This window comes from Balaenoptera acutorostrata, chromosome 3 (assembly GCF_949987535.1).
Source record: "Balaenoptera acutorostrata chromosome 3, mBalAcu1.1, whole genome shotgun sequence".
NCBI classification, from domain to species: domain Eukaryota; kingdom Metazoa; phylum Chordata; class Mammalia; order Artiodactyla; family Balaenopteridae; genus Balaenoptera; species Balaenoptera acutorostrata.
The window spans coordinates 10,464,746-10,489,407 of NC_080066.1; the positions used below are offsets into that span (position 1 = coordinate 10,464,746).

Sequence of the window (24,662 nt, forward strand, 5' to 3'; positions counted from 1 at the left end):
TCATATGAATACATGGAATCAATTTTAACAGTGCCAGACATCATCATTTATAGTATATGACACAAGACCAAAAGATCTTGGGTCAAAAAAGAGACAAAAAAATAAAACACAGACAACAGAAACAAACAAACCCAGTGTTTAATACATAGGTCAGCAATATGATTAGTAAAGCCTTCTTTATAATCCACAAGCTTAGGATTTCACATCATTGGAAAATCTGATACACAAAGATTCATAAAGGTGTTGGCAATCTCTGGCTTACAAACACTATTTGATTACAAGATGTTTGATGTTCTCAAGAAAGATTATTCTGAGGAAGTACTTGAGTTGTTTATGCAACCCAAAATTTACCAAATGACTACTTCGGTTCAGAATATGCCTCCTGATTTGCTGCATTTTTAAGCAAAATGCTCAGGAATGTATCAGAAGTATTAAAAAAAAGAAAAGCCTGTGGATCAGGCAGGGTAGTGATCCCAACCTTTTACTGAGAAGGAGCCTTATTATTTCTCTAATGATGTGATTATCTGACATAAAAGGTGATGAGGAAAAAGAGGATGAGACTATAATTTACTGGCTTGGACTGGTACCTTCATGAGAGATGTCTGAAATATTTCTGAGGTCACTGGGATAAGAAGCTTCAAGCAGAATTCATTTCCCTAAAAGGTGGGCTCTGTGATCCCACGAGGGGTCCACTGACCATGGTAAGAGACAGGCTCTCAAGGTATCTTTGAGGCTTTAGGTCCTGCCACTGAGATGGTGATGTAGGAAGCAAATCGCCCCTTTGAGACTCCTGGGGAGAATTGAGGGGAAGAAGGGGTCTTGGACCTAAGCAACTCAAGCTTGTGGGAACTAGCACTTTTGTAATTTGAATATAAAAAAGAAGAAAAAGTTGACACCAGGCTGGAGAGATCTGCAAATGGGAGTTACACACAGTAAAACTGAAGACTGAAAGAGAGATGATTAGGAAGCTAAGAGATGAAGAAAGCATGAAACCTACAGATGCTATTCAAAGAGCCTCCTGCTCAAACCACTTCCATAATTTTTTTTTAAATAGACAGAATGTTTAAGTTTAATTAAGCTGAGTTTCTTACCTCATCCAAAACTTCTAGGGTTGCTAAATCATCTACATCCTTGAGGTTGGAAATTAAAGATCTGCTGAAGTTACTTTTCTTGGTGTAAAGACGTTCATGCCTGAGGAGCAATAAAAAAGAAAACCCTTTCTGATTTGAGAACTTATTACTAATCATACTAAAAGTCGAATTTAGATACTAAGAAACTGAAAAAATCTATGAAGCTGATGTGCTAAATTCAACGATAACAATTTACCAGAAAACAGCCTCATGTATTTGATCTGTCTTCCCCTCTTCACTGGGAAAATGCAACACATTAAACTTACTTCATGGGTGATGAAAAGAGCTCATTATTTCCATCAAGAACTACCTTATATACAATATTCTTTAAAGCTTCCTCTAAATTCCGATGTGTAATTTAATCTGTTACAAAGTGGTGAGTTGGAGCGACTTTCACTCATTAGATTTCCAGTTTTGCCTGGGGTAGTGTTAGCCCACTGGTAGTCAAGGAATGATAATTTGAAAAATTATTATTCAGCAGAATTTAAGAGGAATACAAAATAAGCCACACTGGGGACTTTTAAAAGGTAAAATGTATTCAGAAAATTGATTTCAGGTACTAGGAAGTTTATTTTCAAAGTGAAACATTTCAGCAATTTCAATAACAGCATAAAGATCTTGATCTGACATGAGGTCTGGAGAAGTTGCTGAGGTAAACACAAGGGTTTGTTTCAACTTTTCTGGACATGAAATCATCATCCACTCTATTTTGAGCATAACTGCATTTTCAGTGTTTATTTTTGGGCAGACTGTTATGCATTTGAATCTGTCCATTAGTGAAAGGGGAAGGAATACGCAGATTACGAAGCATGATAAGAATCATACCACTTACTCACCAAACTGTAATGGTTTCTCATTGCTTAGAGAATTAAGTCACTATTGATAATGGTCCCCCCTCTACCTATGGCCAATCCTGTTTTGTGCGCTCAATTCCATCTCCTCTCACTTACTCAAGGATATCACTCCTGCTGGGTCCCTCTTTCTCTCCTGTATCACACATTTCTCCCTCTCGACTGTTAACAACATCTTCCCCAAAAGAAACAAACAATCAAACAAACCACCTGTCCTTGAGTTTCTTTCCTCCATCTACCGTTCCATTTCCTTGCTTTATAGCAAAAATCCTCAAAAGAATGATCTATACTTAACTTCTTCAATTTCACTCCACCCATTAAGAAAACCCATGTCACTCAGGCTGTCATCACACTTCGCGGAAACAGCTTCCTTTAAGGACAGCAGTGACCTTCTTCACATTGCTGAGTCCAACGGTCCATTCTACGTCCTCATGCTACTTAACCTACTGGCAGCACTTGACAAACTCTTCTTCAATACGTTTGTCTTGGTGCCTTATGTCCTTCTCTTGATTCTCTTCCTTACCTCACTGGCATCTCCGTCTCAGTATCTTTTTCTGGTTCCTCCTCATCTTCCTACTGTCACGTTTTTGAGTCTCCCAAGCTTCGGTCCTTAGAGCTATTTTCTTCTCTATCAACATGTACTTCCTGACTTCATCGCTTTAAATACCACTCGTGCACTGACAGCTTCGCTCATCTCCAGACCTAAGCACCCAGCTGCTCGCTCGACGCTTCACTTGGATGTGAAGGTGGCTGACTTAACATGTCCCAAACCTGCTCCTGCCCACGACCCTCATCTCAGCCCATGGTGATCCACTCGTCTGCTTGTCAGCCTGACCCCTGGCTCCTGACTTTTTCTCATACCTCTCCTGCAACCTATGTACAATTCCCCTCAGCTCCTTCATCAAATCCAATCCAGAACCAAACCCTTCTCACCACCATCACCTCCACTACGGTTCATCTCACACCACAGCAGCCTCCCCGCTGCCGCCTTTGCCTCTGATATCCTTCTCAACACTGCAGTCAGAGTGAGATTTTAAAAATAAGTAAGATTTGTCCTTTATCTTTCAATTTCCTCCTCAGTCTCATCTGTGTGATGAAACTTTTCACAGTCTACCTCAAATGCCACCTGTTTTAAACCCTCAGCATAATTCTGCACATCCTTCCGGACAAATATCTAAGTTAAGTCATTTCAGTCAATCACTTGTGTACAGGTCTTACCCCCTTTACTAGACTGTAAAGTTCCTCAGGATGGTGCTGGAATAGTTGGACATCCACGTGCAGAAAAAAAAAAAAAAAAAAGAATCTATACACTAAACTTACAAAATTTTCACAAAAATTAAGTTAAAATAAGTCATAGCATATATACACTACCAAATGTAAAATAGATAGCCAGTGGGAAGCAACCGCATAGCACAGGGAGATCAGCTCTGTGTTTTGTGACCACCTAGAGGGGTGGGATAAGGAGGGTGGGAGGGAGGGAGATGCAAGAGGGAAGAGATATGGGGATATATGTATATGTATAACTGATTCACTTTGTTATAAAACAGAAACTAACACACCATTGTAAAGCAATTATACTCCAATAAAGATGTTAAAATAAATAAATAAATAAGTCATAGGCCTAAATGTAAAATACAAAACTATAAAACTTCTAGAAGATAATATAGGAGAAAAAAGCTAGATAACCTTGGGTGTAGAAATGAGTGTATGGACACAACACCCAAAACATCATCCATGAAAGAAAAAAGTGATAAGGTAGACTTCATTAAAATGAAAAACTTCTGGGCTTCCCTGGTGGCGCAGTGGTTAAGAATCCGTCTGCCAATGCAGGGGACATGGGTTCAAGCCCTGGTCCAGGAAGATCCCACATGCCACGGAGCAACTAAGTGCATGCGCCACAACTACCAAGCCTGCACTCTAGAGTTCGTGAGCCACAACTACTGAGTCCACGTGCCACAACTACTGAAGCCCATGTGCCTAGAGCCCCAGCTCTGCAACAAGAGAAGCCACCGCAGTGAGAAGGCCGTGCACCACAACGAAGAGTAGCCCCCCTCACCACAGCTAGAGAAAGCCCATGCACAGCAATGAAGACCCAACACAGCCAAAAATAAATAAATAAATAAATAAATAAATAAATTTATAAAGTAAAAAAAAGACACTGTTAAGAGAATAAAAAGTGAAGTCACAGGCTGGCAGAAAACATTTGCAAATAATATATCTGATTAAGGACTTGTATCTAATAATATGAACAGTGCTTTACTCCTACTTGCAATTCTTAGATGTTTCCATAATAATTTTTATAGCATTTACAAAAATGTATAATTATGCACTTATTTGTGTAGATAATTTAGCTAATATTTCAATCCCTTACTACAATACAAGCTCCAACATACACAAGACTATGTGTCTTTAGTTTCCCATTGTGTCCTTGGAACAAGGAGATGACTGAGAACACAGTAAGTCCTCAATAAATATTAGTTGAATGAATGAGTGAATGCATATCTCCCACAATTTCTGGCACAGGATTTGCCCATAGTTGGTCTCCACATTTGCTGATCTCGACAAGAATCATCTTTCGTATCCCCTTATTTCCAAAGAAACTCATATGACATATGATTTTTAAGACAATACAGAAAGATATCCAATTATGTATTTAATTTAAGTGAAGAGCCCTGAATTTTCCATCTGTTTTTATGGGTCCATTTGGCATCCAAAGACTGTTCCTGGAGAATGACAGGGAGTGGATGGGGACAAGGAGCCTGGACCCAGGCACGAGCCCTGCAGCTGAAACAGCAGGGGGGACAGTGGTCCGTGGTGAGGCTGGACTCCAGGCGCTACGGGAAGCCAATGGAATATTTTAATCAAAGGGCAGAGTGTGGAAACAATACGGTGGAGTAGCATGTTTTAGTAAAGAAAAAAAATCATTTTACTATATTCTAGAAATAAACATTATCACTAGGTAAAGAAAGCCAAGAAAAGTTAAACTTCAAGTAGTGAATGCAATTTAGGGTCATCTATTCTAAGAACATATTAGATGATAAATGTGGCATTTCAAATCAGTAGAGAAAGAAAAAAATTCAAGAAATTGTGCTGGAACAGCTGGTTAAAATTTTGGGAATCATGTACTTTATGTAAAAATTAATTCCAGATGGATTAACAAACATAGATTTTAAATGTCATCATAAAAGTTCTAGGAGAAGATGCAAAAGAACGGCTGTGTAGTAATGGGATACAGATGGAATTTGTAAGTATGAAAAGATAGAAAGGAGAATTAAAAAATGGAAGAGATTTGACAATACAATTTTAATATGAGTATAACAAAACACAAGTAAAAGAGAAAATGGGAAAAATATTTGCAATATGTATGATGGACAAAGAATTAATATGTCTAATATATCAAGAACTCTTGAAACTCAAAGAACACTGAATAGGAGATACCATGAGATACTAAGATAGCAACCTTGTATTGAACACACAAGTTTTAGGCTTGTCTCTTTTAATTTGGGAAGATAAATTTATCACTATCACCATTTCCTAAAAAAGACATGTTATCACCAAAAAATGCTGGAAGCTAATAATCTTACCTAGACTAACAATATTGAAAAAGCTGAATCATATAATCTCTGTTGCTTCTTCCAACCCTGGAATTATCTGTCAACCGAAGTTTGTGTACTGATAGGTGTACTATTGTAGCGTATGGCTGACTGCTTCATTCTGAAGAGAAAAAAGTTCTTTTCCATGACTTTGAAAAACTAGGTTTTACCATTCATAAAGATTTCATCAGGGGACTTGAGAAGATGCTTTGGCCCTATTCTAGAGCATAGCTCCTTTATTTAGATTTCTCTCCAGTTAAAGAGTAGAGGGGCTAAGGTATATGGGGAGTGGCCAAGCAGACAGCAATAATGGCCATAAAGCCAGGGAGGAACAGGGGTTGACTGATAAATTATTCTACATTGAACTAAATTCTGAGGTGGTTATACAGAAAATCAAAAGTTATTTCTGAAGCTATATAAATCCTTTCCTTTGTTTAGATCATGGAATTATTGACACCAACGTTGCAGTTAAGAGGCTGGGCTCTAGAATCTGAATGCTCAGATCAAATAACAAAAGATTTTGTGAGGATAAGCAAAATGGATTATTTCTTGTAAAACTCTCATTTAGAATGGGCATATGGAAATGCCTTATATATAATTGCTACTATTATTCCAGCTGTGGCCCTACCACTGACTAGCCATGTGGCCTTGGGCAAGGAACTTACTCTGCTTCTTCAGAAATAAAATGGAAATAATAATGGCTATTTCATAAGGATGTTGTGAGATTAAATGATATAATACATGTAAAGTGATTCAGAGCCTGCTATGGTTAATAAATTTTTATTATTATTACTATTATTATTGCCTTTATGATCATAGGTTTAATCCTCATTTACTTTATATTTTATATTTAATATTTATATTGAATTATATATTTAATTTCTATTTATTTCATATTTAGTTGTCTTCACTCTCTTTTTGTCCCAGAGGTGACCCCTCTACCCTCCTCAAGCATGAACTGTAAATACATGACACTGAACTCAGCATAAACTGAGCAGGGAGTGAGAAAATGTGGGCCCAGGTCTTGCTGATGGAGGATTCACGAGCATCACTGATTCTGAAGGACTTCATTGTATTTATCATTCAGTCCTATGTATACCCTGATGGTAGCATCTCAGCAGGAAATGGGCATCATATCAGCAAACAACTCTTACTTTCTTTGTTCCTCCTCCCTGTGTCACTGCAGTGCTCAGGCTGATTTTACCGGTAACAGAGCTGATGCTCAGTCAGGTGCTGGAGGAACGTGGTGAAAAGGCACATGGTGTCAGGCATATGTCGGCGCCAGCACACTCCCCTCCCATCTCCCGCTGCTTCAGAGCTCGGCGCTGCTCTCCACGAGGTCAGTTTAACTGGAGAAGTCCCCTGGCCATGGGGATTGCCTATTTACGTTTCTCCCATATCTGTATTTCTGCACCACCAATGACCGCTGGACCAGCCATCACAATAGACTGCTCTAGAAAGCACTGTCAGCGCTGCTGTCACTTGGTTGGGTCTTAAACGTAATAGAGACAATGGGGCCAAAAAAAAAAAGACAGTTACAGCTGTCATGACAAAGTAGCATGAGTGAAGGACTCACATTTATACTCCCCCAAGTGGCATGATTAGTTGCATCAAGAATACTTAATATTTTAAAAACTAAACAATTGACCACATATAAGATCATAGGGTGGAAGAGTGAGAAAAGCAGTTAAATATAATAGTCCAATTCCCTTTAATTTTAAGAATTGTGAAAAGTGAGGTAGACAAGTTTGTGATGTGTTCACAAAAACTCAACAAACCCAGTGATTAATATGATATCTCCATTCCTGCTCTGATTCATTAGACTTCTCCCACCCTAAACACACACACACACACACACTAGGTAGAGCCTTAAATTGTAGGTTTCAACATCCACTACTGCATTCATTCATTCAACAAATACTTAAATTTCTGGAGCATCTAATATGTTTCAGGCACTGTTAGGAGTTGGGATAAAGCTATGAAGACAACAGATAAAGTCCCTGCTCACATGGAACACACATTCTGATGGAAGAGTTAACAATAAATTATAAACAAAAAAAATCATTTCAGCTAGAACAGATATGTCTGGACAGATTCATTTTTGAAGGAGAATATGTTAAAATCAAGCATGCAGCCATGGTTATTGCTTCAAATACTACCAGATTAATGGACAAAGCTGTATTTGTTCACGAGGGTTTTGAGATTACAGAAATCATGCAGAGTTAATTCAGGTGCATAAATTAGTTTATAAAAGCTTTTTTTCATGAGTTAAACACTTTGAAAGCTATTAAGGTTGTAATGAATGATTAAGAAAAACTATTTTTAAGGTGTATTCTATGAATGAAAATAAAAAGAATCATCAATTGTGAAAATATCTTACATCTTCTTATTGATACATGTCTCTTTTGGTCATTAATGTAGCCTAAGCACCTAAAACAGTAGCTGGGACATAGTAGGTACTCAATAAATATGTGCAGGATGAATAAATGAATGAATAAATAATTATTTGTCAAAGGAAATTGTCCAATCTTCATCGTTACCCTATCTTTCAAGATACTTTTACACTTTTTACATTTTCCTTTTGCCTTCATTTTATAGAATTAATTTCCATTGTTACTTTATTAAATATTTAATTTCTGTGAGACTTGGAGAAGACAAAGTCAGAATCCTTCCAATAAGATTTTTGTCCTCTTGTGAAAAGTACAGCTTGTTAACCATATTATATTTTTCATTTACTCCATAATACTGGAGAGACATAGTTTCAGACTACAAATATTTTCTTTCTGTGTTGTCAAAGGTCACAAACACCTCAGGGGAGGTTAGTATAGCTTCACTTGTATTTCAGTTCTACACACTGAAAAGAGAAACAACTCTTGCTGCTCCCTGTTAAACTTTTATCCTTACTACTCAGTTGTACTACTGTAAACCAACAGCTTTATTTGCTTTTACTTTGGTTAAATATTCTCTTGTAAATATCAAGCTCCATCTTCTAAGGTGATTCAGGAGCCACTGGGGTAGTACAGAAATCCTTTGTTAAACAGAAATATAATCAACGGTTTTCTTTTACTTTCCTTATCCATCTTTAAATTCCACTAACAAAGTCACAATTGGTAATACCAATGGGCATACAGGCTCTCACTGGTGTGCCCTGGAAGACTAGTTTTCATTGATCTGCAGTTTGACCCCTTTGGCCAATCGTGCAGTTTTGAAATGATGCTGGGGAAGGAGCACACACCAGCCGGGTCACCCAGATGAGCAGATCAGCTCTGGCGATGACTGGAGTGACAGATGTCATCGTCATCCAGCTCAGCTACACTTCTGATTGTTCTTTTCATTCACAGAGCCCTTCCTCTTTCACATATAGTTATCTGGCGGCTGAAGAAAAATGTTCCCACTGAGAAATCCTGTCCGTTTCTGCTGTGAATGTGACTCCTCTGTGCTATTATTTTAGAGTGACCCGGTTTGAGATGCTGAAATGAAACTGACACCGGTGTTTGCAAGAATATTTGATCCTCCATCTGCCAAGAGCTCCTGACGTCTTTCTTCTCCTCACCCTTAGCTCAGAGACAAGTAAGAGAGCAGGGAAGAGACAGTCTCTGTAAGTAGAATCTCGCTGCAAAGATGGAGTAGCATAGTTCCTTCAATGTGTAGAGTTATTAGTGCCACTGTAAGTATCTGTCAGACAAACATCAGTACAGCAAAACAATCTGGTTAAGAACAAACATGGCTGGGACTTCCCTGGTGGTCCAGCGGTTAAGACTCCACGCTTCCACTGCAGGGGGCACGGGTTCAATCTCTGGTCGGGGAACTAAGATCCCGCAAGCCACGTGGTGTGGCCAAAAACAAAAACAGAAAAACAAACAAACAAAAAAAAACATGGGTGAGGAGTTTCACATAGTCTGACTTTTCAAGGAACGATAGCATGAAGGGTCATGGAGAGTGTATGATTACCTTTACTACTTTAATTTTTTATAAGTATAAAAAGTATACTTTGTTTTTTTAAAAAAAATTGAAAAATACCAAAAGGTATAAGAAAAAATGTCACCTGTAACTACATCCCCAATATACCACTGTTGACATTTTGATATTTCCTTTTATTCTTTTTTATACGTACCTAGTTTTTAAACAAGTCGACAGGATTTCATCTTCGTGCCATCTTACCCTCCCAGCCTCCTTCCTCTCTGGTGACAAGGGATGAATTTCCCTGCTCTGGGCACAGGCCAGCTCTTGTGCTCGTACACCTGCTTCCTCCAGGGTCACTGCTGTGATGCACCCCTGTCATCGGCAGCACAACCTCTCCCCCGTCAGCGTACAGTGTGCTCTAGTATCTCCCATCTTAAAAAAAAAAAATCTCTCCTTTGATTCTCCATGCCTTCCAGCTACTGCCCCATTTCTCCTCCTTTTACAGCTGAGCTTCTTAAACAGTAGTTCCTATTCCTTATCCCTTCCTCACCTCACCTCTTTCCTTAACTTCTTCCAGCTGGGGCTGCCCCCCACCCCACCCTGCTGAGAGGACTCTCGTCGAGATCACGAAAGAACTTGGTGTGTCCAAATTCAGCGTTACTCCATTTTTAAAAACTTGCAGTGCTCTTTAGAAGAATTGCGCATTCTCTCCTTGAAACACTGGGTTTATGTGGTTCGCAACAGACCACGTTCCCCTGCTTCTCCTCCCTGGAGGGCCACAGTCCCTCAATCACCTGTTCTGTCTCCTCTCCTTATGCTAAATTCCCAAACCCTCACATTCAGTGACCCCATCTGTGTCATGGCACCAAATACGTCTATAAGCAAATGACTCGACCACTGTCTCCAACATGGGCTTCTCCCCTGAAGCCCAGACTCCTATACCCCACTGCCTACTTGATAACCGTGCTTTCCTGTTTAATTGGCATATCAAACGTAACTAGCCCCAGACAGAATTCATGACCACTCTCTACCCTACCTGAATAAATATAGGGGAATTACATTTTCATCCATGGACAGGGAACAACACCCACATTTTAGGCTGGGCTGCCCAGGTAATGTGTGTGTGTGTGTGTGTGTGTGTGTGTATTTGTATTTTATATATTTATATATTAAATATATACGCATGTGTATTTAATAGATATATATTATTTTTTGAGGGGACCTTGTGGTACAGTCAGATCTATATAAGAATCAACCATGAAGTCATAGTGTTCTATTTCAATTTCTATTCCCAAGACTGGAATTGCCATAGGTAGCTATTTATTTATTTCCCTTTCTTTCCTTCTTTCTGATAAAACACTGGGGATTGTGATGTCAGATTTTTCACTTAAAAAAAAAAACCCAGCTGTATTTAAATAAATGCATAAACATCTAACTTCAAAGTGAACCATAATCCTTTTTTTTTTTTTTTTTTTTTGGCAGAGATTACAAAACTAAACGGGGAAGCAAACAAGATTCGGGCAGCTGAACAGCCAGAGATAAACCTTTACATGCCTGGCAGTAAGGAATGAGGGGCATGTCATTTTGAATTCTACTCAAAGGCTGAAATATTCTGCTCTAAACCTTGACTACTGTCTTTAAAAAAATATTTCTCTCCTTTTCCCCAACAAAGAGATGGTTAAAAGATTTAGCTACTTTAAAGCAAAATTTGTCCAGGAAGTTACTCTCAATATACTTATTACTAAGGCCTTTGACATGAGAGCAAAAATGTATTTAGAGGACTAACAATGTGAAGGCACTCGGAGAAAACAGTCGCTCTGCCCTCTACTCAATCTGTGCCTCTCACTTTACTGCAAAAAAATTAGTATCATCTTTATTCAGTGTCCTGCCTCCTGTGAGGCACTGCAGAATTCAACAGTAAATTTAACCCCATAAAAATGTGTCTTTTCTTTACAGTAATAATACCAAAAACGGATGCAGTCAAATCCTAGGCTATTGCTAATCTGAAAGAAAAGAAAGAGAGAAGGAATATTGCAGTATTTCTTGCAACCTTTAAATGTAGGTAAAGGCTCTTGATAATCCCTTAGGTTTTAATTTTTTTCTCTCTAGAATAAATTTTTTTTAAAGACTAATGCCTTTAAGAGAAAGGCCAAAGGGTATACATCCAGAATTTTTCAGGAAACTTTGTTCTTTTTAGAAAAATGTTATATTTTGCTCTATTTAAGTGCATATACTTGTTGTATTCTCAGCATTTTATCCCATGAAATCAAATGTGATCACTTTAGGAGCCTCTTTAAATATGATAATTATAAAATTATAAGAAACATATGTACAAATACAATATTTTAAGAACAAGTAAGGATTTGAGTCAGTTTAAAATAGCTAAAAATGGGTAATGCCATAATTCAAGTAATTAATGATTTCTAGAACATCACTGGAAACATTACAGGAATTTGCAAATCTGATATAAGCTTTCAGAATTTGTAAAGTGGTCCTAACATCTGATAAAATTTAGATTTCTCTCTAAGGAATCAGCATATTTCAATACTAAATACTAATGAAGAACAATCTTCCATTGAAAGATGTTGAAAAGACTAAAGAAATGACTAATAAATTAACTCACATGAGCTTTAGAGACGCATCACAGGATTTCATCCTCATACAGATTTGCTGAAAGTATTTTTATGTGAAAGTCCTCAGGAGGACAAAATTTTTCAAACTAAATTAGGACCTAGATAATAAACAATGAACCAGGGACAGCCTTCTATCCAATTCTTTATCTGTGCTGACAGCCCATGTACACAGCTAGTATCACAGATGGGAATCTATTTTGGGTTATAAAACAAATGTATTCAGAATCTTCCCAGGCTCCTGATCCACAATCCCCAGGGTGCAACTCCAGGGCATCACTCGTGTTGTGCCTCCAGGCTTGGGGGTGAAAGGATTCACGTGGAACATGAAACGAACAGTGTCTCCTGGAGTCGTACAGTGCGGCCTGTTGCACTCCACTTACGGCTACAGTAGGGGTCATTAACACTAGCAATCAAATTTTTCTTGCTCGCTGACTGCACATGCTAATGTAGGACTCCTGTGGCCTAGAAAGTCCCTATCACTATGTCTCACAAGTGTTCGTGGACAAGTCTGCTTCAGCCAGACGCCACTGTGACTCAGCTCTTGTTCAGCTGGATATCAGTGGTTGACACCCGTTGGTCACTTTGGGAACCCTTGCTGCCCCCTCAGTACATGGAGTCCTTGCCGGCCAGGCTAGGCTTGCTCAGTGCTCCTCAGCAAGCCTAGGCTCAAAAATGTCACAGCATTCCTTCTGCTATCTTCTACTGACCAAGGAAGTCACAAAAAATGGCAGGTTCAAGGGCAGGCAACACAGACTCCAACTCTTCATGCAAGAATTGTCAAAAAGTTGTGACTCTCTCTAATCCATCATACCCTGTCCTACTTTACTAAGAAAGTGGGTGAGAGTTACTTCAAGTTAAAGGTCACAGGGTAAAGTAATTGTTCCCTTCCCTTAAGAATCACAAAACAACAAAAAAAATGGAAAGTTGACAAAAGTCTCCTTTATGAGAAACAGAAATGGCCACAGTCCCAAACCACAATCTATAAAGCACAACTGTCAAATACTGTGAAATTTGTGTTGAAATGAGAGCAGAAGCTGAGAACCAACACATAATTATTTACACTTCAGTCAGTAACTACAGACACTTAAAAAAAAAAAGTGCACAGCCCTGAGAAGCCTATCCGATGAGCCCTTGCCTGGAGCTATCAGTTCTGGGAGCATGGGTGGGCCATGCCGGAAGTGGGAAAGGGTCCTGATGAGACCCAGGTCAACATGCAAAAGAGCAACGGGGTGGAGAAGACCATGGGACAGTGACCTATCACATACTTGTCCAGCAGAGGGGTGGCCAGTGGCCAGGGGTGGGCAGGATGAAGGTAAGAGAAGAGACAGTTGCTTCATTATGATAGAGAATGACAGTCATGAATGGGTTTGTGCTGTGAGCCACAGAGAATACAATGTGAATGGTGCTACTTGGGCTCATACCACCTAGTGGCCCTGTACACTGACTTCTTCAAGGTTCAAAACTGAGGGGAGATGTGCAAGAGGATGTTCAAGAGAATCAACCTAATTCAGCTTAAGCCTTCCCAAATCATTCTTCCATCACTCCCACTTTTTGTTTTGCTAGAACAAGAGCTGTTCCCAGTCCCACCTGAGAAGAGATTCACCACCACATACTTGTAGTTTAAAAAAAGGAGGAGGCAATAGCAAATTAGATGATACAGAAGAATGGATAAGCAATTAGTGGAAATCATCCAATCAGAACAACAAAACCAGACAAAGATGCCACACACACAAAAAAAATTACAGGCCAATAACCCTGATGAACATAGATGCAAAAAACCCCCACAAAATATTAGCAAACCAAATTCAACAATGCATTAAAAGGATCATACAACATGATCAAGTGGGATTCATTCCAGGGATGCAAGGATGGTTTAAAATTCCTAAATTAATCAATGTGATACACCACATTAACAGAACAAAAGATAAAATCTTATGACCATCTCAACAGATGCAGAAAAGTATTTGACAACATTCAACATCCATTTATGATTAAAAACTCTCAACAAAGAGAAACTTCTTTCCTCTCAACCAAAGCAGGTATAGAGGAAACATACCTCAACATCTTAAAGACCATATTTGACAAACCCACATCTAACATCATACTCAATGATAAAAAGCTGATCAAGATCAAGACAAGGATGCCCACTCTCACCACTTTTATTCAACATGGTATTAGAAGTTCTAGCCACAACAATTAGACAAGAAAAAGAAATAAAAGGTATCCAAATTGGAAAGGAAAAAAAAAAAAAAGGAGGAGGAAGAGTTAAGGATTATAAGCAACAGACAGATGAAGAGCATACACCATAAGAAAGAATCACGGGAAAAGTCCAGACGAAAAGGTCCCCATCCCTCAAAGACATTTCTTACGTGATGTCTCATTAAAAGAGAAAAATCTTCAGGAGAGGGTACAAAGCTTTAACGAAGAGATAAGAATGCAACAGATAAAACCTGAGTCAGTTGAATTCAGAAAAGAAATGGAGGAAAGTCAGGACAGAAAAGCAACAAGACGCAGAATATACATGACTGAGGTCACAGATGTGGTAAGTGTATGGCCTGAGCACACAGAACTAAAGAAAAGAACAAAGACCCCATTTGCTCTCCTGAGCCAGTGGTAGTCAGCTGCCACACACCACAGGGTACAGGCAAAATTGATATGGAAGGACTGACCCGAAGACACAGCTGGGTGAAACTATTGAAAGCCTAATGGACACCCTGCAGAAGCAGGCAGTCATGAGCACAGGGAGAAATCTCATCGCCCTGGTTCTTTCAGCAGCAATACACTCTGCCAAAGAGATGGTAGAACAATGCATGTAATACTTAGAGGAAAAGAAACGCTACCCTAAGTATGTTTTACCTAACTAAACTAGGCTTCAATCTCAACAGGCAAGAAGCTAGGGGTTGAGGCTTTCTGGAAATAACCATGAGATGATGCAATTTATCTATCCAAGAGAATAACTAAAGAACTCAGGAAAGGAGAGGGTATAGTAAAAAAAAAAAAAAAAAAAAAAAAAAGATTTGTGAGCAACTGCCTCTTCCTGTTTATTTGAATTCCTTTATTTATTGCTACTTAGGAACAAATATGCTCATAACAGTCTTCTCTCCAGGGAGTGCTGATTCAATCATCTATTCCTTATAAAATTCTTGGAGATCATGTTTAAAAGCTATTTAGCTCTTATTTAGGAGCTTATCCAGAAGGGGAAGTGGTGAAGAAAGGCATAAGGAAATATCTCAGGTAAGGAAGGAGAAGTGATCATTTCTTTTCTAAATTTCCTGGTCCTAGACGGGTCCTTACTACATTCCCAGAGTTTCATCAGTCTCTTTCTGAGTTATCGAACTTAGACAGACACTGCCACTAGCTCATTCCTTGATGAGACCTTTTCTCCTGGATTTCACATGGACAACTGCTTCACCCCCTTATTTTGGCCAAATTAAGATTAGAATTTTCCAAAATAAAATGTACTTAGAATAGAAGCATGCATACACATGTGCCCACCAGCGCACACACACAGACACACACACACACCAATTAAAACATCCCACAAAAACATACAAATAAGTATATATGTCAACAGGTTCCTCACTTCAAAATATCCAAACAATAGCCACTAACTGCTTTGATAATTAAACATGATGGGGACAGACCGACTTCCCCCATTTTCGAAAAAATAATCATAGTTTAAAGTTAGGAAGAAATATGGGAGAAAAGCAAAATGCATCCAAAATTATTCTTGGTGTATCCATAGTTTACCTTTTAGAACCAATGACAGGATGGTGCACAGCAGGACACAGGTGACTTAGGGCTACACCCTAGCGGGGCTGTCAGGGACACAGGCCAAACTGCTCAGCCTGACTTTCACTGCTCTCTGCGGTCTGGTCTCTGCGTGTCTCTCCAATCCTGCTTCTGAGTTTTCCTCCTTACAGCTTTGATTAAATGTGAGCATATCTCCTTGCTTTCATGATTTTGCTCAGGCTGGTCCTTCCAGCAATACTGTTCATCCAGTGGTAACTCTATTTTCACAGGATTAAGTCCTCTTCTCCCCTGCAGTGCAGATTAAAGGTCGCTTCCTGGATAAGCCCTCTTGTCCCTGCTAGTGGAAGTACTATCGGCTTCCTCCAAACTCTCACAGGACATAATTTTTATTCCTTTTATGGGATTGAAAATTCCTACTTTGTATAATGGTTATTTACACGCTGTTTTTAAATTAAAAAGGAAGACCGTTTTTTCAGTATCTTGGTCAAAGTAAGGAGGCAAAGAATTATCTGTGTGAAATCTAGGAGAAAAGGTCTCATCCAGGCATGAGCTGGTGGCAATGTCTGTCCAAGACAGACAACTCAGAGCACGGAGTCTGCAGCTGCTTCAGCTGTCAGACCCTTGTGTAACACCTCGTCCAGAGCTTTACACAATGGCCTCAGTTGATACGGAGACAAAGTGAATGTTGTCTCAATCCATCACTTCTATGGTAGCAAGAACTGTATCACCATTGGTAATGGGTTGAGTGGGGCTGTAAGAAATTTAGCCTCGCTATGGACTGAAAATGCAAAGTAGGAGAGAAAAGATAAGATAATCCCTAGATTTTGGTGGGCATAATGGGATGAGTGGTGGTACTACTAAAAAGAAAGGGGACAAAGAACTAATTGGGGGTGGGACAGCATTAAGCTCCATTTTGGACAGGTTGAGTTTGAAGCAAGCGTCTTTGAAATACTCATGTGGAGATGGGAATTAAAAGGAGTTATTATGAGAGCAGCCAGGATAGCTTTCGAGAAGTCCTGTGTATGAAGGAGTAAACATTCCAAAGAGTGAATAATTCTCACCATGACATAGTCACAGCCATTAGAGGAAAATTATCTTGCCCAGAAAATAGAAAGTAATATGGGGTTGTGTACTGTATCGCACTGAAAGAACCCTATTATTACTTCCTATTGATTTTTCTGCTTCCTTCTTTCTTTTTTTTTTTTTTTTGTAAAATCAAAATCCCATTCTAGTGAATGTATATTACATAAAGTCCCACACCTAAATAAGGAATTGACAGCTTGAACCAGGCACTTTTAGCACTGAACGGTTAGACAATTTTTAAATTTTGTCTTTCATCTGTTAATCCTTTGAGATATGTCTCAAGTTCGCCTTATATCCTGGCTTGAAAATCATATATGCTGGGACAAGTGGGATGATTAGAGCAGCACCACAAATACAGCCATTATTTTTGGCCCAAGAAATAACTGTATGAGTTACTAAATTCTTATAAATATTCCTTTTTGCTTCTATAAAATTACATGTAAAACATAATTTATACGTATCAAAGATAATCACCACTAGCAATTAAGGGTATCAAGTTATTTTGCTTTGTATATATATAAAACACGAAAAATTTTAAAAGATAACGTTAATATATAGTATAACTACCATACAAAGAAATTTTATTTATTTATTTACTCATTTATTTATGGCCATGCCACGTGGCTTGCAGGATCTTAGTTCCCCGACCAGGGATTGAACCCAGGCCCACAACAGTGAAAGCGCTGAGTCGTAACCACTGGACCGCCAGGGAACTCCCCATAAAAAGGAATTTTAATTGGGAATTTATTATCATTCGAGTAGATACTGGGCTAGGTTTTTCCTTTATTTACAAGGTATGCAAATTATTACTTAAATAATATTTGTAGGTAAATGTTCAAGGTATATAAAAGAATTTTAGGATCCTGTTTGCATATTCCACATAATGGGTATTCACTGCTTCAGCAGATAAAAACACCTTTCCTCTTTGGGGGGGAAATTCCTTCCGAAATGCTGTGAGGAAGGACTTTGCCTCTCACCTGGAAACCGGAAGTGAGGGAGGACCTAGCGCTTCTCACTCCGTTTTTCACCTACAGCCGGGCCCGTGACCTCAGCCTGGGGGAGCAATGGTCCTGCAGGGAACTTAGAACATTGAGCGAGTGGCACAAAGCTCAAGATGAGTTTACAAATACTTTGAGGTGCTTGTGGCTTTCAAGAAATGAGTGCTGCTTTGCTGCAGGAAATGTTACAGGGCTGGGGGTATCAGTGGCAGCCTCTTGGCAGGTAGTTCTTGAGAAAGGATACTTGAGGCACCCTGCTTCCTTTGCTTCTAAGCCTGCCTCTCTGCCTCCCTCTCAGTTCTCTGAGCCACCCAGTATTTTTCACAAAATTGCTTTTCTTCTTAAGTTGGCATGTATCGTTTTTAGTCAAGAATGCTGAAGAGTACATTTCAATTACAAATGACTTTTACCTATTCCCATTAAATCGGATAATTGAGTATTTTTAAATCCGGATTCGAGAGTAAAACTTTTCTTTTGAAATACTTTCTAATTCAAGTTTTTCACGGATCCAGCCTGCATACTAACATCACAAATTTTAACTCTTAGGAAAAATGCGTTCCCACAGTTGAGGAGTTTGTCATAGGAGTGGTTGCTATATTCATACGCATCTTGATTCCTCAGAACAGGTAAGTTATTGGAGTGACTTGTTTGTTCTATTCAGGCCTTAACTTAGAATACAGAGTTCTTGTTTTCATTCCACACTAGCTTCCAACACCACCCCCTCCCCATCATCAAGAAATTTAAAGAACTCAGTTTGCATTCAATTTATAGGAAAGTCAACTTTAAAACTGAATTGTGAACAAAAAAATATTTATCCTGCCAAGCATATGCATCAATCCAATCCCAAAGGTTAGTATCACATACCAAAAAATGTCACCTTAGACTTAGGTATACTGATTTAGTACAGTTGGGTTTTGGATCAATGCTATCGATGTGAGCAACTATGACAAATCAAATAATTTTGCGTGATCTCGAAGAGCGCTATTTTTGCCTAAGGTGGTGCCAGCAGCATCCCAGACCCTCTTTTCATTTCCCTGAGTGCGTCTCACACTTTGGGACCAGTATAAAAATGCCGAGAGCATTTTCCTTCCCCCTCCTATAAGGTCACAGATCTGTGGTCGAACGGTGCTGTGGGTTCATGATTCCAGCTCCACTTCCACCCCCTCCAAACATTCACTTTTGAAAGATAAAATATATTTTTAAATATTTTTAAAAAGAATTAAAAGGACAAAGACATTCTCTAAAACCAGGTGAGCGTTACAGTGGACCTAATGGATGAGATACACACTGGGTAAGAGAGCAGAAACCATAGATGACTCCAAGTCCAGGACTAGAAAGAGGCAGAATAGGCCTGGAAGGGAAGGAAGCAGAACGAGAGCCCTGACCTGTGCTTGGTGGACAGAATGGAACTGAATGTGTGCCTTGCCTGCAGAGAGAAGACTGAAAAAATTCTGCACCTTCTTCCGTTTATGGAACCAGGTACCTAAGATGGCAGGACAGGGCAGAGACATGCGGTCTACTTCATACTGGCTCAGTGACTAGATCTGCAATATCCTCAAAGTCGCGATGGACAGAAAGGCTTTGGACTGGGGGCACTTGACGCTGGATTACAGCAAAGGCAAAGCCTCCAAAATAGGGGAAGAAACAAAACAAAATATCACCTATTAAACATGGGAGAGTGGGGACTTCCCTGGTGGTCCAGTGGTAAAGAAACCACCTTCCAATGCAGGGGATGTGGGTTCAATCCCTGGTTGGGGAACTAAGATCCCACATGCCATGGGGCAACTAAGCCCACGCGCCACAACTACTGGTTCACACGCCTCAATGAGAGAGCCCGTGTGCCGCAAACTACAGAGCCCACATGCTCTGGAACCTGCACACCACAACTACAGAGTCCATGTGCCCTGGAGCCCATGCACCACAACTAGAGAGAGAAAACCTGCACGCCACTACTAGAGAGAAGCCCATGCGCTGCAACGAAAGATCCCGCACACCTCAACGAAGACGCCACGTGCCACAACTACGACTTGAGGCAGCCAAAAAAATAAAGAAAATACAGAAATATTTAAAAATAAATAAAATATTTTAAAAAATAAAATAAAGATGGGAGAGCAAACTAAAATTCTAAACCACAGAAGGAAACCACATATTGAGGAAACAAATGAACTCATTCATCAGTACATTTCAATCTTGTTAAAATGCAAATCCAGAAATGACTGCTAAGTAGTGTAAGATCAAGAGAAAAAGGAAAGAATGACATTCACAAAAAAGACAAAGAAATTAGCCAGATATGAATGGCCAGATATAAAAGTCAGATATGATGAAAGAATAAATGGCTAAAAAAATAAAACAGTGAGAAATTCTAGAAATGAAAAACACAGAAATATCGACATGAAAAATCAGTTTGTAAGGATAGCTCTAACTAGGCCTAGTCTAAGAGAGAATTAGTGAACTGGAAAACAATTTTGAAGAAATTATCTAAAATGCAGCAGAGACTGATAAACCGATGACAAACATGAAAGAGAAATTATAAGACACTTAAGGCAAATTAGGACATTCCAATATTTATATCTTAGGAGCAGAAAATAAAAAGAATGAGAGAGGATCAATATTTAAAGGAATAATGACTGAAAATTTTCCATAATTGAGTAAGACTTGAGTTCTCATATTGAAAGCATATTCTGAATTCTTAACTGGATAAAGAATATATTTTGTGACTCAAACAGAAGTATTGAGCTTAGGCTAACACAGTGTCCAATATATAGTAGTTTTCAATAATTTTTTTTAATCACTAGAACTTAGAGCACCAGGCTTTTAATCTAAATACTGTGTAGTTCAACCATTCTTATAATGCTTGAATGTTGGGAGGCAATTCTCCATGAGTCTCTCACATTTCTTCATGTTTTGTATTAGCTTTTGTTCTAGACTATATTTGTCATGTTTGCTATACAAACATATATATAAAGATAGTGTCTCCCTCCAGGACACGTGGAAGTTTTGTTTGCTGTCCAGAATAGTAAAGATAAAGTCTGCTCCAGGGCAAAGTTTAGGCAGATTTGCTAGCAACCCCTTTAAAAGATTAGAGTTTCTCAAGCTCAGGGTTCCCAAACTGTGGGCAAACCCACTGTGTATACACCATCTACCAAGGCCATTCCACATCACCCCTAGGACTTACGGGGCAAGGACAACCAACATGAATGTAAAATTCATGCTGTGGGCTTAACTGTGCATAATAAAGGCCTCTGTCTCTGATCAAGGGTCTCTTCTGCCAGCATTCATGAAATTGGCAGGTCAACTTATTAGCTTGCAAGTAATGAAATCTCAGATCCTTCACAGTTCTGGACATTGGACACCCTATACAATATTGGTACACCTCAATCTCTGTTTTTTATTTGTTTGTTTGCTTGTTGTTTGCCCATTTGCTTTGGGAAGGATGGGATTGTAGCAGACTGTGGAGCTATACCCACACAAAGATACAAAGATGGGCATTATGAGCCCACAACCAACTACCTCCTCACTAGAAACTACATGCCCAGTTCCTTCTTTCTGGCACTCTATTCCACTCACAACTTAAATTTTTCCTCACTGAAGGTCTCTCCAGCAAGGCTGTAAACTCACTTAGGCAAGGACTCAAAATTGGCCACAATCATTGGCCATTCATGGGAATAAAGCTTTGTCATTGGGATTAGGATTTGAATCCCTGCTAAGTCATTCATTACCTGTGCAGCTTTGTACAAGTTAATTAGCCTCTGCAAACCTCAGTTCTTCTTGCTGTGAAAATGGGGGATCATAAAACATTTCCCTCAGGGTTGTTGTAAAATCACATGATATAAAGTCTTAATACAATGCCCTGTGCATAGTAGGCATTAAAGAAATAGGAATTAAATATATTAAACCACAACAGGAATTCAAATATAACTGCTTTTTAGGTCATGCCCTATTTTCTACACACTTCTCCCAGCTCCCTAAACAGTGATATGCACCTGACATGCAATTAATAGGATTCTCATGAATAAACTTAAATCACAAAAGACTATTCTTCGACTTAACAATACCATCTATAGAAATTTATCTTACGGAAGTAGTAAGAGATTTGTATACAACTCTATTCATTACAGTGTTACTTATTAGAATTAAAAATAATTAATAACCTAAATGCCCAATAATAGGGGGTTATTTAAATCAATCATTGAATAGTCATGCAAGAGAATGTTGTACAGCAATTTAAAACTTTGTGGTACACATTGGGAGAAAATATTTGTAAGCAATGTGACCAACAAGGGATTAATCTCCAAAATATACAAACAGCTCATGCAGCTCAATATCAAAAAAACAAACAACCCAATCAAAAAATGGGCAGAAAATCTAAATAGACATTTCTCCAAAGAAGACATACAGATGACCAAGAGGCACATGAAAAGATGCTCAACACTGCTAATTATTAGAGAAATGCAAATTAAAACTCCAATGAGATATCACCTCACACCAGTCAGAATGGCCATCATCAAAAAGTCTACAAAAAATAAAAGCTGGAAAGGGTGTGGAGAAAAGGGAACCCTCCTACACTGTTGGTGAGAATGTAAATTGGTACAGCTACTATGGAGAACAGCATGGAGGTTCTCTAAAAAACTAAATATAGAACTACTATATGATCCAGCAATCCCACTCCTGGGCATATATCCAGAGAAAAACATGGTTTGAAAGAATACATGCAACCCAATGTTCACTGCGGCGCTGTTTACAACAGCCAAGACATGGAAGCAACCTAAATGTCCATCAACAGATGAATGGATAAAGAAGATGTGGTACATATATACAATGTAATATTACTCAGCCATTAAAAACAATGAAATAATGCAATTTGCAGCAACATGGATGGGCCTGGAGATTATCATACTAAGTGAAGTAAGTCAGACAGAGAAAGACAAATATCATATGATACCTCTTATATGCATAATCTTAAAAAAATGATACAAATGAACTTATTTACAAAACAGAAACGGACACACAGACCTAGAGAATGAACTTATGGTTACCAGGGCAGAAGGGTGGGAAGGAGGGATAGATTGGGAGTTTAGAATTGACATGTACACACTGCTATATTTAAAACAGATAACAAGGATCTACTGTATAGCACAAGGAACTCTGCTCAATATTCTGTAATAACCTAAATGGGAAAAGAACTTGAAAAAGAATAGATACATGTATATGTATAACTGAATCACCTTACTGTACACCTGAAACTAAAACAACATTGTTAATCAACTATACTCCAATAAAAAATAAAAATTTTTTAAAATTTGTGGTAGAAGGATATTTAAAGACATGGGTATTCGCTAGTCAGTGAAAGAAAGCAGGCTCCAGGACACATATATTCCAGTTAGGTTTTTAAATGTATTTCCATCCATAAGATACTAGAAGGTTATAGATTAAAATGTTATAATTGATTGATTTTATGTTGTACACATCTGTGTAGCTTCTAAATTTCCTAAAATAAACATATATACTATCTATAAGTAAACATATTCAACATTATAAAAACTATACATAATAGATCATTAAAAATCAAAACAGGAAGTATAAATAAAATATTAAAAAAGATTTTTGAATATAATTCAACCAGGGAAAATGATACCAAAAAATAATAGTGTAAAAAACTATTTCAAGTGTTACATTCAATTTTAAATCTCAAATCTAAGATATCTTACTTCACAGAAGAGGAGACAAATACAAGAAAATATAAGCCAATACTAATCATCTACTGGAGTTTACATTCTTTGTTCTGATGAGGCTGTTTAAAAAATGCTGCCAGCTCTCTCCCTCCATGAACAAGGAAGTGGGTACCAGACACCACATCTGCTAGTGCCTTGATCTTGGACTTCCCAGTCACCAGAACTAAGCAAGTCCAGACCAGAGGGCAGACAGCAGAAGCAAGAAGAACTACAATCCTGCAGCCTGTGTAAGGAAAACCACATTCACAGAAAGACAGACAAGATGAAAAGGCAGAGGGCTATGTACCAGGTGAAGGAACAAGATAAAACTCCAGAAAAACAACTAAATGAAGTGGAGACAGGCAACCTTCCAGAAAAAGAATTCAGAATAATGATAGTGAAGATGATCTAGGACCTCGGAAAAAGAAAGGAGGCAAAGATCAAGAAGATGCAAGAAATGATTAATGAAGATCTAGAAAATTAAAGAACAAACAAACACAGATGAACAACACAATAACTGAAATGAAAAATACACTAGAAGGAATCAATAGCAGAATAACTGAGGCAGAAGAACGGATAAGTGACTTGGAAGACAGAATGGTGGAATTCACTGCTGCAGAAGAGAATAAAGAAAAAAGAATGAAAAGAAATGAAGACAGCCTAAGAGACCTCTGGGACAACATTAAATGCAACAACATTCACATTATAGGGGTCTCAGAAGGAGAAGGGTGAGAGAAAGGACCCGAGAAAATATTCGAAGAGATTATAGTCGAAAACTTCCCTAACATGGGAAAGGAAATAGCCACCCAAGTCCAGGAAGTGCAGAGAGTCCCAGGCAGGATAAACCCAAGGAGAAACATGCCAAGACACATAGTAATCAAGCTGACAATAATTAAAGACAAAGAAAAATTATTGAAAGCAACAAGGGAAAAATGACAAATAACATACAAGGGAACTCCCATAAGCTTAACAGCTGATTTCTCAGCAGAAACTCTATAAGCCAGAAG

At 38.6% G+C, this 24,662-nt stretch overlaps 1 protein-coding gene across 16 annotated transcripts in view; it reads right to left on the reverse strand.

Annotated features, from left to right (window-relative positions):
• The window catches only part of MYO3A (myosin IIIA), a 190,803-nt gene that overhangs the window by 104,248 nt on the left and 61,893 nt on the right, over nt 1-24,662 (reverse strand). For 15 of the 16 annotated variants that reach the window (XR_009007533.1, XR_009007534.1, XM_057543227.1 and 12 more), the window contains one exon: nt 1,092-1,191. Coding sequence is in view for 14 of the 16 variants with exons in the window: in XM_057543227.1 (XP_057399210.1) it covers nt 1,092-1,191 (100 nt within the window). In the remaining 2 variants the exon portion in view is untranslated. Of the gene's footprint in view, nt 1-1,091; nt 1,192-9,270; nt 9,383-24,662 lie in introns of those variants that run through there. The other variant, XM_057543235.1, reaches the window with a different exon arrangement.